Raw genomic sequence first — 13731 nt, 5'->3', positions numbered from 1 at the left:
GCAGCCTATCTCTAGGGCACAAAGGTCTGGTCACAGGCTCTGACATTGTAGACGGAGCTGGTGCTTTCAGACTAATGGGGTGTCCTGACTGGAGTAAAATGATCCAGTCACTCACAGGCTAAAGGGATATAAAGGCTGAACTGTGACAGTAGACCTTTTTTTTTCTAATAAATAAAATAAAATATTATTGGAGTATAATTGCCTTATAATGCTGTGTTAGTTTCTGCTGTACAGCAAAGTGAATTGACATTGGGCTTTCTAAGATGATAACACAAAGTCTATAAAGGGTCTTAACAATTTTACAAGTTGTTCAGTCACATGGTAGGCATTTTACCCATGTTCTCATATTCCTTCCAATAAATTGAAGTATGTCTGTCTTTCATCTACAGGTCAGGAAGACTAAAAACTAAATTCTTCATTTTTTTTTAGCCAGCAACTCTATTGCTCCAAATTCCTTGTAACTGTCACTGTGGTATAGTCCATATTTCATGATGATTTCATGATCTGTTTGTTGGATGTGTTTAATTACATCTATTCATATGTCCTCTGTGTATTGTTGAGATTCTGGGAAATGAAACTGTTTGCAATTTGTGGCATGTTCATTCAATTTAGCATATGTGTATATATGTGTTAAGTCACTCAGCCATGTCCAACACTTTGTGACCTTATAGACTGCAGTCTGCCAGGCTCCTCTGTCCATGGGATTCTGCAGGCGAGAATACTGGAGTGGGTTGCCATGCCCTCCTCCAGGGGATCTTCTTGATAACTGATTATTTAAGGCACTGCCCAAATGTTGCAAGGGAGACAGAGGTGAATAAGAACACAACCCTTATTCTTAACTTGAAGGACTACTTGAAGGTAATAGAGAAGAATGTCTCTACTTGAAGATCAGGTATATATATTATACTATTCTCTCTTTCATAGAGAAACACTCACATGAAGGCAAATAACCAATGGAGAGAGAATGAGAGCTCAAATGTCTCTTTCTCTATTTGATTATCATTCTAAGAGGTGGGACATAAAATTCTGGATAGCGATTTCTTTATAGTTGTTGCACCCAACACTTCAGAGTCGCAGAGGAAAAAGCAGCTGGAAGAGGAGCTTGTAGATGAGAGGTAGAAGGACCAGAGAGAGCACTGAGTAAGAGTCTGATTGCCGTAATCTTCTTAGGAGACGCGCTCATGTGCTTGGGGCAGAGGCAGATGAAGAACAGGCTCAGAGCCTCACAGCCCCTCTGCTGTTTGTCTCTAGGCTCGAGCACAGCCTTCCTGGTGAAGTTAGGGCTCCAGTGTTAATCCGAATGAGCCTCAGTAGAACCTTGTTTGGATTCTCAGATGTATTGCTGGTCCATAAATAAGTGAACACCTCATTGCTGTTTGGCTGGAACCTTTGAAATTATAAACAGTGATTACCTGAATCTGAAAGTTGCATTTGGGTTTCTATTAAAACTACTCTGATTTCTCTGAACTCAGGCCAGCTGAGAACCTAAGGTTCATGGCGAGGGCATGTCAGTTCAGATGTGTGCACCTGCCCTGTTTAAGGCCTGGGTGGGAACCTGGGGATAGCTGTGGCTATTTTACAAGACTCTTAGTAGCTCAGAACTTCTGTATAACCAGAGTGTAAAACTGAGGTCCATAGATGGGAAATGAATGAATTCAGGTCACACCAGGTACCCTGGAGATAAGGGGTCCATTTGAGTCTCTCACTTTGCCTAAATGACCTCTTCCAAAACAGACTCCTCACCCACAGTCAAGCCTGCCCCAGAACTCACCTCTCCCAAGTGCCTATGAAAATTGATCTAGAAAATGACATCGATGGAGTTTACATTATTTCTTTGTTTCTGGGTAGCTTTATGTAGCCCTTGCTGTGTGCCAGACAGTGTGGGAGGCATTTACCTTATTTAACCCTCCCTGTAGCTCAAGGACATGGGTGTATTACCTGATCTACAGAAGGGGCAACCGAGCTTACAGAGGTTTAGCGATTTGCTCAAGTTATGCCCAGGTTTGTCAGACTCCAGTGCCTAAGCTATTAATCTACACAAAACCGCTTCCTGGACTAAAACTCTTTAAATTTCACAGCACAGATCTGGTGATAGAGTTGTCTACTCTTTGAATTGGGTTTCCCCTGGAAAATACCTCCTTTAATAAGCAAATATGGGTCCCTACAAGCTCAATACTACTCGGTACAGAAATACTAGTTTCTTTTAGCATTTTATACAAGTTGCAAGCTATTTTTCCAATGGATAAAGTGTTATATGGTTTGAAAATATGATTTATAATGGACAAATTATAAGAAAAATTTACTTATTTATTTAAAAATATTTACTTATTTGGCTGTACTGGGTCTTAGTTGCGGCACATGGGATCTTAGTTACAAAGGATCTAGTTTCCCTGACCAGGGATCAAACCTGGGCCCCCTGTATTGGGAGCCTGGCGTCTTAGCCACTGGACCACCAGGGGAGTCCTTAGAAGAAAATTTTAAAATAAGATACAACTTATATCATGTGAGTAACTTTATTAAAAATTATCTGATTTCTAGAGGACCTATTTTTCTAGAGTATACTTTTAAGTTATACATTAGCAAATATCAACTTTGTAGTTAAAAAGAGGAAGTATTTCAAACTCAAGAATTTGAGTCATAGCATCTATTTGAAATGATCATATTTCATAAGGTACACCAAAAGAAATTCTCAAGGCTGTCTGCTTGCCTTTGTTCTAGAATTAGTTTCCATTTGTCACAGCTTTTTGAGTTCTGAACCCACACTTTGCCTCTATTTGCTCTTGGAGGACCACAGGATTAAGATATTTGAAACATGCTCTTAAAGTCCATTCTCTGGATTCTTCTGTGTGACCCAGGAACACTGCTGAAGATTGTCGTCAGGCTCTGTCAATTTGGAGTTTATTCACACTCCTTCCTTCCTTCCCTTCCACTAAGCATTAGTGATTCACTACTTCAGTGCGTTTGAACCTCACGGAACAGAATGGAAGGGACGATGTGTAAGTCAGTCTAATTTCCAGCACTTGCTTTAAAAAAAAAAAAATCTATATATGGAACAGTGATTTTAATCTCGGGATGTTTCTAATACAGTTTCCTTTGAAGTGTTTCAGAGAGAAATAAAAGCAGATATGTAAAGGTCAGGGAAGAATCTAAAATTATCCTAGGGTGGCACATCTGAGCCAACTGATGGGAAAATAGAACGTGAGAATTAGACAAAGCTGGGGAGTGTGTAGGGGGTGGAGCCCACACTGTGACTCTGAGATGAGGCATTCGGGCTTCCGTCATGGATGTGTCTCGTATGGCACACACATTTCTCAATGAAATCTCAAAATGATTTCAATGGAAATGTTGCTAAGACAAGTTGTCACAATCCTCCAGCCTCAGAGAATCAATGCTGTAAAACGCATTTCCTGTCTGTTTTTCCCTAACACCAGGTTCCTTCTACTTCCTGCTCCAACTCTACAAACCAACAGTCTGGCAACTCTGGGGAAACAATACCAAAGCTCCTCGTGTGCCATTAGCAACTCCAATTGATGACTCACTTTTCATAAATCTGGGCCAAAACTTGGCCATAAGGAAACTGAATTTTATTGTCTTGTGCACCCTTCCTTGGGTTAAACAAAACAAAAAACACAACAGAAAGGGGAAAAAAGCAAGTCCTTGAAATCCGGCAGGTGCTCGAATAGGACCTCATTCACTGATGGCTGAAGCGGGGTACTGGACATGCTGACTGCATGACTGTGGGGAAACGTATTGGTGTGTTCTAAGCTGGGACTTTCATTTGCTTTCTTAACATGTACAGAAAAGAAATGCAGTTTTAATTGTAAAGGAAAGACTATGCAAAGAACTCTGAGACAGCAAAACTTCCATCTGTCATCTGAAAGGTTGATGTTTTTCACAGACACACAAGGAAACATCAATAGACGCTAAAAGCCAAATTAGGAAATTCTTCTAAAGGTAAGATGTGAAATTAATAACTCCCTTAAAGTCTAATGTGTTACTGTTACTAATAGGATGTGTGTGGGTTTTGTGTGTGTGTATACTTTGTTAAGAAGGAGTATAAAATTTTTTTTCAATGCAAACTATTTTAACAAATAGTCTTCATTTGGGCTTCCCAGGTGGTGCTAGTGGTAAAGAACCCACTTGACAATGCAGGAGACGTAAGAGACACGGGTTCAATCCCTGGGTTGGGAAGATCCCCTAGAGGAGGGCATGGTAACCCACTCCAGTATTCTTGCCTGGAGAATCCCATGGACAGAGGGGCCTGGTGGGCTACAGTCCACAGGGTTGCACAGAGGCGGACATGACTGAGCAAATTAGCAGCAGCAGCAGTCTTCATTTGTTGTTGTGGTTGAGTTGCTAAGTCATGTTCGGCCATTTCCTCCTCTGGGGATCTTCCTGACCCAGGGATTGAACCAGGATCTTCTGCAATGGCAGGTGGGTTCCTTACTGATGAGCCACCTGAGAAGCCCAATAGTCTTGATAGCATATGTTTAGTATCTGGGGGATTGCATTAGGGTATATATGACAATCGTTTTGATAATGGGCAAATGAGATAGGCCAGATGTTAGGAGCTCTGTTTTTTCCTGGAGGGGAGAACTCAGGTTCAGAGAGGTGAACTGATTTGCAGTTGGTTATATATAATAGAAAGAGCAGAGCTTAACCATGAATCCTGCCCCCAGGTTGGATGACTCCAGAGCTAACTGTGTCTGGTGGTCTCTATTTAAAGCCTCAGTATAACTACACTCCCTTGGACTGCAAGGAGATCAAACCAGTCAATCCTAAAGGAAATTAGTCCTGAATATTCATTGGAAGGACTGATGCTGAAGCTGAAACTCCAATACTTTGGCCACCTGATACAAAGAGTTGACTCACTGGAAAAGACCCTGATGAAAGATTGAAGGCAGGAGGAGAAGGGGGTGACAGAGGATGAGATGGTTGGATGGCATCACCGACTTGACGGACATGAGTTTGAGCAAGCTACGGGAGCTGGTGATGGACAGAGAAGCCTGGCGTGCTGCAGTCCATGGGGCCGCAAAGAGTCAGACACGACTGTGCGACTGAACTGAACTGATAACTACAGAATTATAAGACAATGCATTTGTTTAGAGCACACATGGAAGAAATCAGGGAAGACTATCTCACCCAGATTTTGCTCCTCCACCTCCATCCTTTTTCACAGGCATTCTGTATGGAGGCAGGTGGATACTTCATGGTTTCAGCCTAATCAGAAACCTGACCTGGCTTTTTCCTTTTCTATCATATATATTTTGTGGATAGAACACCAAAACCAGACTAGAAGTTCCTTTGAAATTAAGATCGTAATTCGTGCTTTAGTAACCAGTGGTTCACAGTACAAGCACCTGATAGGGTCAAGAAAAGGCAAAATGATTCAACACCCTCAATGGCATCTTGGAATTTTCTAGTACTTTGTGACAACTAACTTGCTTTCCATTCTGAGGCAATTTCCTGTTTAAAAAAAGTAGTGTCACTTGAGTTAAACTTTCCAGTTCACAGAATTTCCTTTCTTCTAAGTATTTCATTAAATGGCTCTGTCATCAGTCGCTACACATCATGGAATGTTTTAAACTACAGTTCATTTGTGTTCAAGAAGAAGACGTGTAAACCACCTACAGCTACTGCAGTGATGAGAACAACTCTTCCTGAGTCCTTGACAAGTGATCGCAGATGTTATTGTGCGAGCCATCAGCATCTTAACCAATTTCTGTATTGGTTTAATTGTCAGAGCCCTGGGTCTTGGCAAAGGAAGACTTTGGTTTGAGTTTCTCATAAGCTACTATTATGCTGTGACTTTGAGTTAATCACCTTATCACCTCAGTTTTTCTTATCTTCAAAATGGAGATAACCACTTGGACCTGCCAAAGAGTGATGTTGACATGAGTGTATGTCAAAAAGTTTTCCATGATGAAGAATTCAGATGTTATTTGTTATTTTGAAGTCCTGCAGGGACAATGATGCCATCTACTTTGTTGCTTTGAAATGCAAAGAATATAGCTGAACAGACAGCAGGAGCATGTGAGCAGATGACATCCGTGTTAACAGACACTCTGAATATGCATGTAGGAGTAGATATTCCAGCAAAGGGTGATGTGATATGTTTTCCTCTCTTTGTAAAGCATCACTATCTCTGTGCCTGAGAACAGTGGATTTTTAAGTGTATTGTTCACTAATTCAGGAGAAAAAAGTCATCAGGCTTGAGATGCACTGAGATTTGCCTAGTTCACGAGGTGTCAGCTAGTTCTCAGGCTAACGGAGTTTAGAAGAATGAAGAACGCATGTGCAAGAGCAGAAAAGATGGTTTATAGAGCCTGACTGGGTTAGAGAAACTTCTTTTTTAATTGAAGTATATTGACAAAATACTAGCTCCATGTGTATGACATAACAATTCAATATCTGTATATATCGCAAAATCATCACTACATTAAGTCTGGTTAACATCTATCAAGGGCACAGGTAAAAAGTTGTTTTTCTTGAGCTGAGAAATTTTGAGAGGTATTCTCTGAGCAACTTTTAAGTATACAATTCAGTAGTATTAACTATTGTCACAGTGCTGTCTGTGCGTGATAGCCCAGTGGCTATTTATTTCCTTTACAAATTGGTGGTTGCCGGAGGCAGGAGGTAGGGTGTGGGCAAATGGAAAAAGGAATCAAAAGGTACACAATTCCAATTTATGAGCTTTTTTTTAATTTGTTCACATGTAAGTGAGATTATATGGTATTTGTCTTTCTCTTACTTACTTCATCTAGCATATGCCCTTAAAGTCTGTCCATGTTGTCACAAATGGCAAGATTTCATTCTTTTTTTTATGACCAAGTAATATCACAAATGGCAAGATTTCATTCTTTTTTTTTATGACCAAGTAATATTCCACTGTATATGTGTACTGCATTATCTTTATCCATTCATCTGTCGATGGACATTTCGGTTGCTTCAGTGTCTTAGCTACTATAAATAATGCTGTAGTGAATGTGTGGCTACACATATCTTCTGAGTTAGTGTTTTTGTCTTCTTTAGACAAGTACCCAGAACCGGAATTGCTAGATCATAGGGTAGTTATATTTTCAATTTTTTAAGGAACCCCAAGACTGCTTTCCATAGCGGCTGTACCAATTATATTCCCACCAGCAGTGCATAAGGGGTTCTGAACAGCCTCACCAACATTTTTTATTTCTTGTCTTTTTATTCTATGTGTGATTTTATTTATTTTTTATTGGCGTATAATTGCTTTACAGTTTCATATATTTCTAGTCTTTTGACAACAGCCTTTCTGACAGGTGTGAGGTGATAAATATCTCACAGTGGTTTTGACTTGCATTTCTTAGGTCAGGATATCTGATTCACTGTGGGTTTGTATATCCCAACTGAGGCTTTGCCAGTGCAGAAACGGAGGGGAAAAACAAGATATTTTGTGAAAGGGAAACATTCCATCTTAGCCTAAGTTTGGTACTGGCTTTTGCTTACTGACATCCCACTTCAGTTATGTCAGAGACTCTCCATGTTGGTTAAGCTAGCATCTCTCCGGGAACTTTTGTGCATCCTGGGTTCCATGCTGAAGATTCACATGGAATAGTAATTGGTGGAGCAGGATAATATATACTATGTATATTATATAGTGTAATAATCGACTACTATGCAGCCAGGGTCCAGAACCATGGATGGGGGCCAGTCTCCTGTTCAACAGGCATCAGGACAAGGACTTGTTCCCTTGGGACTGGTGGTCATTTGGGGGGATGCAGCAGTTTGAGTCACCTCAGTGCATCTCTCCATGAAGACATATGCCTTTCTTCTCTCAGAAGTTTTGTGTGAGCATTTGAATTCCTTCTGACTCTAATAAACCCATAACTAGGAAATGAGTGTGTGCTTTTAGAATAAATATCCCCACGCTTATTCTGATAAACAGTACCTTATTCTTTCCTTCTATCATTGCCGTGCGCTGAGTGAGGCTCTCAATTCTGTTTCCGACAGTGCTGTCAGGATCCAGGATAAAGGCCTCTTCATTAGTGGAGCACGAGTTATACCTGTTTTTAAAAAAAAGGGAGTCATCACTATATTGCTTTGCAACCTGGTCCAGCCCACGGTGGCTGGTGATGTGAAAACCATTAAGCCCTCAGATAATAAAATCACACATTTTCTTACTTTCCTTAGATTCCACCCCCCATCCCCACCAGCATCCATCCTCAAAACTTAAAATAGCAGATAGATTTTGCCTTATCTCTAAAAAAAAAAAAAGACCACCAATGTGTCTTCACACATACTTCCTGTTCTAAATGTTAAATACTAAATAAAAATGCATAAGTTCAACAATCTAATATCTAGATTTTAATTAGTTCCTAGTGGAGAAAACATGCAAACACAGGAGAAAAAAAGTTATGTTAATGAATGGAAACCTTAAGGAAATAACAGCATTTCACATCTATAAAAGGCTGGCATTTAATGAGAATATTCTGTTATACAGCTAATTTTTTCCAGGGCTAATTAAGTGTATATGGAAACACACATCATGGAGCAGTTATTAATTTCAGTCTATTTCTTTTCAAGTTTGGGAGTATCATGGCAAGTTCTTGAACCTCTCAGGCCTCAAGTGTTTAATTATAAAATACGTGTGTTAAAGATTTTTAAGATCTTTTTGGCTTCTAAAAGTGCATGAAATCTCTCTCTCAATACTTAAACTAGCTGGTGGAGTATATGCTCAATCTCTCAGTCGTGTCACACTCTTTGCGACCCCGTGGACTGTAGCCCACCAGGCTCCTTGTCCATGGGATTCTCCAGGCAAGAATATTGGAGTGAGTTGCCATTTCCTTATCCAGGGGATCTTCCTGACCGAGGGATCCAACCCACATCTCGAGTCTTCTGCATTGGCAGGCGGATTCTTTCCCACTGTGCCACCTGGGAAGCCCAGCTAGTAGAGTACCAGGTAGTTTGATGAGATTCCAACCTTCACCTGAAAGTAAGCATGTTCTTTCGAACACCTTATTATCAGGCTTCTATCAGTTTACTATCCACATCACCAGTGTAAATATCTACTAATTATTCATTATGTTTCTTTGTCTCTATTTCATTATCTCTGTGATGTCTCTTCTACTACTTTAAGGTTTTGTTTGTTTTTCTTTCTCTAGTTGCTTTAAGAGTAAGGTTAGGTTGCTTGCAATTTTTTTTGTTTTCCTGAGCTAAGATTGTATTGCTATCAACTCTCTTCTCAGAACTGCTTTTGCTCCATCCCACTGCTTTTGGACCATGGTGTTTTCGTTGTTACTTGGATCATTTAGTATGTTTCATGTATTGTAGGTTCTCCATGAATAAAAAAATCCAAACAACCAAAAAAGACCCTTATGTCCACTCTGACCCCGGCAGCGCAGTAACGTTTCAACCTGCCTGTCCCCAAGCCAACACCCACGCAGTCACTGCCAGACCAGACCCCTGAGCACTTTGGGTTTTAGTGGGATCTTCGTTACTTCAAAAGCTTCAACAGCTGTACTGCAGAAAGCCCAGGTTTCTATAATTGACAACCAAGGCCACCCAAAGTCCACTCCCTACCTGCCTTTCTGACCTTACCCCTGCAGACCCCCTCCTCCTGGGCAAACCACGGTTTGGTTCAGCTCCTTCAAAGAACACCTGAGTCCTCTACTTGCCCTGACTTCCCCTAGCTCTATGACCGTTTTCTCCTACTGAAAAATAAGAATACAATTATATCTGCCCCATTAATCTCATGGGATCATACACACGTTAAATGACTTAAATTACTTGGGGAGGTTTTGTCAATGAAAGCCACCTAGAAAACCTGGGAACTAATCTTCCTGTCTCGGGGTGTACACACCTGACTCCTTCATCTTCACTCACCAGTTACCAGGGCCTCGACGCCCCCTCACCACCCACAACCTGGTCTCCTCCAAGCGGCTGTTTCTGATCACCATGGGCACTCGTGACCAGAACCCCTGGGTGATCCTGAGGATGGACCACCTTACTTGTGCTGTGACTTCTATCTGCACGTCCTGCCCAGAGCCTAGCATGGCGCTGCCCCGTCTGATGAGTGCAGGTGCTAAGTGGACACTGCAGGTGACCTGCTTTCTACCACTTATGACAGAATGAACACCAGCTCTTTTACAGTAGCCTTTTGAGATTTAAATATGGATTTTATTGGGGACATGATGCAAATATACAAAGAGGTATTTTCTGTGCCTCAAAATAAATAAATAATCTGTTGGCTCCTGAGGTGTGTTTCTCTGCCAGCCTGGGGAGCTTAGGAGCCGAGTGTGGGTAGGAACTGGCATGTGTGCCTGCAGCCCCCGCGCCACCTTGGCTGCTTCCTGGTGGCCTTATGAATTGAAGCTGTTCATTTCTTCATCCCTCTCCTGAATGCAGTCTTTCCTCCTATCTCCCAGCCGAATGAGTGAGGCAAGGAAGTGGTTATTGTTATGATTACTTGCACTGTGAACTTTCCAGGGAAACATGTCATATTCCTTCCTTCTGGCTTTAAATCTGTGGTGAGCACACTCTGTTCATGGATTGGGCAGATTCAGGAGATTCTCAAACCAGGAGGGAGTGTAAAGCCCCATTTCCAGAAAGAATGAGTGGTTGGTTTTAAGTCATTGCTGCCCTTGGCTACTTATGTGAGAAGAAAGAGGATGAAACCAGTGAGAGAAAGGGTGAGAGAGAAGGAATTGTGATGAAAAAGTTCTGTAATTATTCCTCTCTGGTGCTGGAGCTGAGAAAGAACTCTAGTATGTGAAACTGGTGCGTCTTCTGGGTGGTCTCCCCTCCTGGGGGGCATGCTGCCCCTTAATGTCCTCTCCCCTGCCCCATCCGCAGAAGCACTCATCACTTTCTAAGTGTGCATTCAGTGCTTTGGGCAGCTGCAAGGGACATGGACCACCTCCATGTGATTGCCCTGTCTCCATAGTTACACCAGGGCCACGCATGTAACTGGCACCCCAAAAGCCTCTGTAAACATTCAGCATGAGGCACTGATGTGTGGCTTGTAGTAAGAGTTTTTGTTGGTTTTAAGTGTTTGTTATCTCCAATCATATAAATGAATAGAGCCATAGTGTCAATATAATAACCCCCCATACACCCATCACCCACACTTAATAATTATCCAAGTTTGCCACAGTTGTTTCATTTGTCCCCTTATTTCTTTTTATTTTTCCTTTTGAGAGATATTGTAGAGTGAATCCCAGACAGCATGTCATGTGAGCCCCACACATTTTAGTACCTGTCTAAAAATTATGCACCTTTCCCAATATAACAACAACGCGGTGATCCTATCTAATAGAATTAGCCATAATTCCATGGTGTTGTTTGTACCAGGCCCAAGTATCAGATTTCTCCAAATGTTTTTCAAATGACTGTTTTTATAGTTAGAGTATAAGATTTAAAATAAAAAAGAATTCATAAGGACTGACTATTCCTTAAGGAACTTCTGCGATTTTAAAAAAAGTTTTGTTTTGGAGTATAGCTGATTAACAATGTTGTGACCATTTCAGGTAGATAGGGAAGGGACTCAGTCACACCCATTCTCCCCTAAACTCCTCTCCCATCCAGGCTCCCACGTAACATTGAGCAGAGTTCCATGTGCTATACACTAGGTCCTTGCTGCTTATCCACTTTAAATATAGCTGTGTGTACATGCCCATCCCAAACTCCCTAATTGTCCCTTCCCTCATCCTTCCCCCCAGCAATCATAAGTTTGTTCTCTAAGTCTGTGACTCTTTATCTGTTTTGTAAATACATTCATTTGTATCATTTCTGTGATTTTTGACTAACTGTTCCTTATTATCAGGTAAAATAAGTGAACATTTTAACTTATCGACTAGCGGAGGAAACTGAAAATTTTATACCTTCTCCTTTACTTGACATATGCTAATGATAAAGTTTCAAAGCCATGTATCATTTTGCCCTATTTTTTATAACATGTTTACCTTGAACTACTGTTTGCTCTCAGATTTCACACACACAGGGTACATATATGGGTTTATATAATGTGTGTGTGTGTAACATGGATATGGGAGTTGTCATATGTATGCCTGTATTGGACACGTGTATATGTACTTGACACTGTGACATTGAAAAGCTGAAGTTTTCTTGCATCTGAGAGAGAAACCTATGATTTCATTCTTTTCTCCTCAAAGAAGTAAAAAAGATAAAGGCCTTAGAGGTCTTAATTTCATACTCTCGGTGGTCGGGAAATGTAAAGAAATACATTAGGGTAAAGCAAGAGGAGGCATTTCCCCAAGGGAAGCACAATCGGCCTCAGGGGCTCACTGGGGCTGCCAGGCTCCTCCCCACCCACCCACCCTCCCTCCACCCCACCCACCCCACCCCTCTAGGACAGCGCCCGTCAGCACAAGCCCTGGCATGGAAATGACAGGCTAGACTTGCTGCAAGGTCCTCCAGATGAAAAAAGGGCAGATTCTGTGGCTGTTTTCCATACTGGGGACTGTGATTTTTTCCTCTTTGTCACTGGAACCTTAAAAATAGAATGTCTTTCTGAGGCTGACTGTGTAACACAGCACTTGAAACGAGAGGTCGGGGGGAGGGGGGGTCTGCCTGAGCCTTAAGAATACATCAAGCTCTTAAGGAAGTAGATTGTGCCATGTTTGAAGATGCAAAGATAATCGCTGTGCTGGGAACCGTCTTGAGGGGGGAGGAAGCCGAACAACAAGAGGAAAGCGGCGTTCGCTCCTGATTTCGCACAGGAAGCCCTCCGCACCTCCTGCCAAAGGGAGATAAGAAAGCTCCCAGGCACATTCTGGACAAGGCCACCGTTATCAGCTCCAGCTCCACGCTGTCCTCCCTGAGCCCCAAGCCCCCTGTCCCTTTCCTAATGAGCTTCAGGACTCCGACCTCTATTTGCATACAGCATGCCAAGTACAATAGCGTGGAGGTATTTATAACCATCCACAGGAAAAAAAAAATTTCCGGGGTAAGAGTGTACTCCATGTCGATTGCCCTGGAGCTGAAACAAATTAGTTTTGGACTAGAGACCGATGTAAATAAATTAAAAGAAAGCAGCCAATTATGGATCCAACACATGGAGCAGGGACCTTCCATGGGGCACGTCCGTCTCTTTGCCTCCCAAGGAGGAGAGGCCTGTAGGGCTCTCTGGTCTGGTCCAAGTGACCAGGCAGCTTTGCTTGACACAGAGTAGGGAAACACCACCTACACCTACGCAGATGACCTTACTGACCTACATGCTCTGGGTTTGTTCCTGTGGGGCTGACAGATTCTCCCTGCACACTCAGAAGCACTTGGCTCCTTTGTGACCAAAGACAGAAGCCACCTTTCTCACAGAGAAAGGCAAAGCCAATGCTGGGATCCAACCTGCAATACTGGCAATTTTGACTGCTGGTCCCTACAAGCACACTATGGGCTGTTGTAATTACCATAGATCCTATGCAGTATCACAGTCTACTCTAATAAGGATTATATTTTCTACATGCTAAGTAATTTCTACTGTGCTAAGTGATTTATATACACTATTGCATTGATCTCCACAACATCCTGAAAAGTAGGAACTCTTATCCCCCCATTGAATGGATGAGGAAATTGAGGATTAAGGAGGTTAAGTAAATTACCCACTAAATTACCTACTAAAGAGCTAGTAGGGCTTCCCAGGTGGCGCTAGTGGTAAAGAACCAGCCTGCCAATGCAGGAGACATAAGATTCAGGTTCTATCCCTGGGCTGGGAAGATCCCCTGGAGAAGGGCATGGCAACCC

The 13731-nt window shown here is 42.0% G+C and overlaps 1 protein-coding gene across 2 annotated transcripts in view; it reads right to left on the bottom strand.

Annotated features, from left to right (window-relative positions):
* The window catches only part of FLT1 (fms related receptor tyrosine kinase 1), a 205066-nt gene that overhangs the window by 97199 nt on the left and 94136 nt on the right, over positions 1-13731 (bottom strand). For both annotated transcript variants that reach the window (XM_055542466.1, XM_055542467.1), the window contains one exon: positions 7922-8036. In XM_055542466.1, coding sequence (XP_055398441.1) covers positions 7922-8036 — 115 coding nt within the window. The remainder of the gene's footprint in view (positions 1-7921; positions 8037-13731) is intronic.

The sequence above is a fragment of the Bubalus kerabau genome, chromosome 12 (assembly GCF_029407905.1).
Source record: "Bubalus kerabau isolate K-KA32 ecotype Philippines breed swamp buffalo chromosome 12, PCC_UOA_SB_1v2, whole genome shotgun sequence".
Lineage (NCBI taxonomy): Eukaryota > Metazoa > Chordata > Mammalia > Artiodactyla > Bovidae > Bubalus > Bubalus kerabau.
This window is presented reverse-complemented; position numbering and strand designations above follow the sequence as displayed.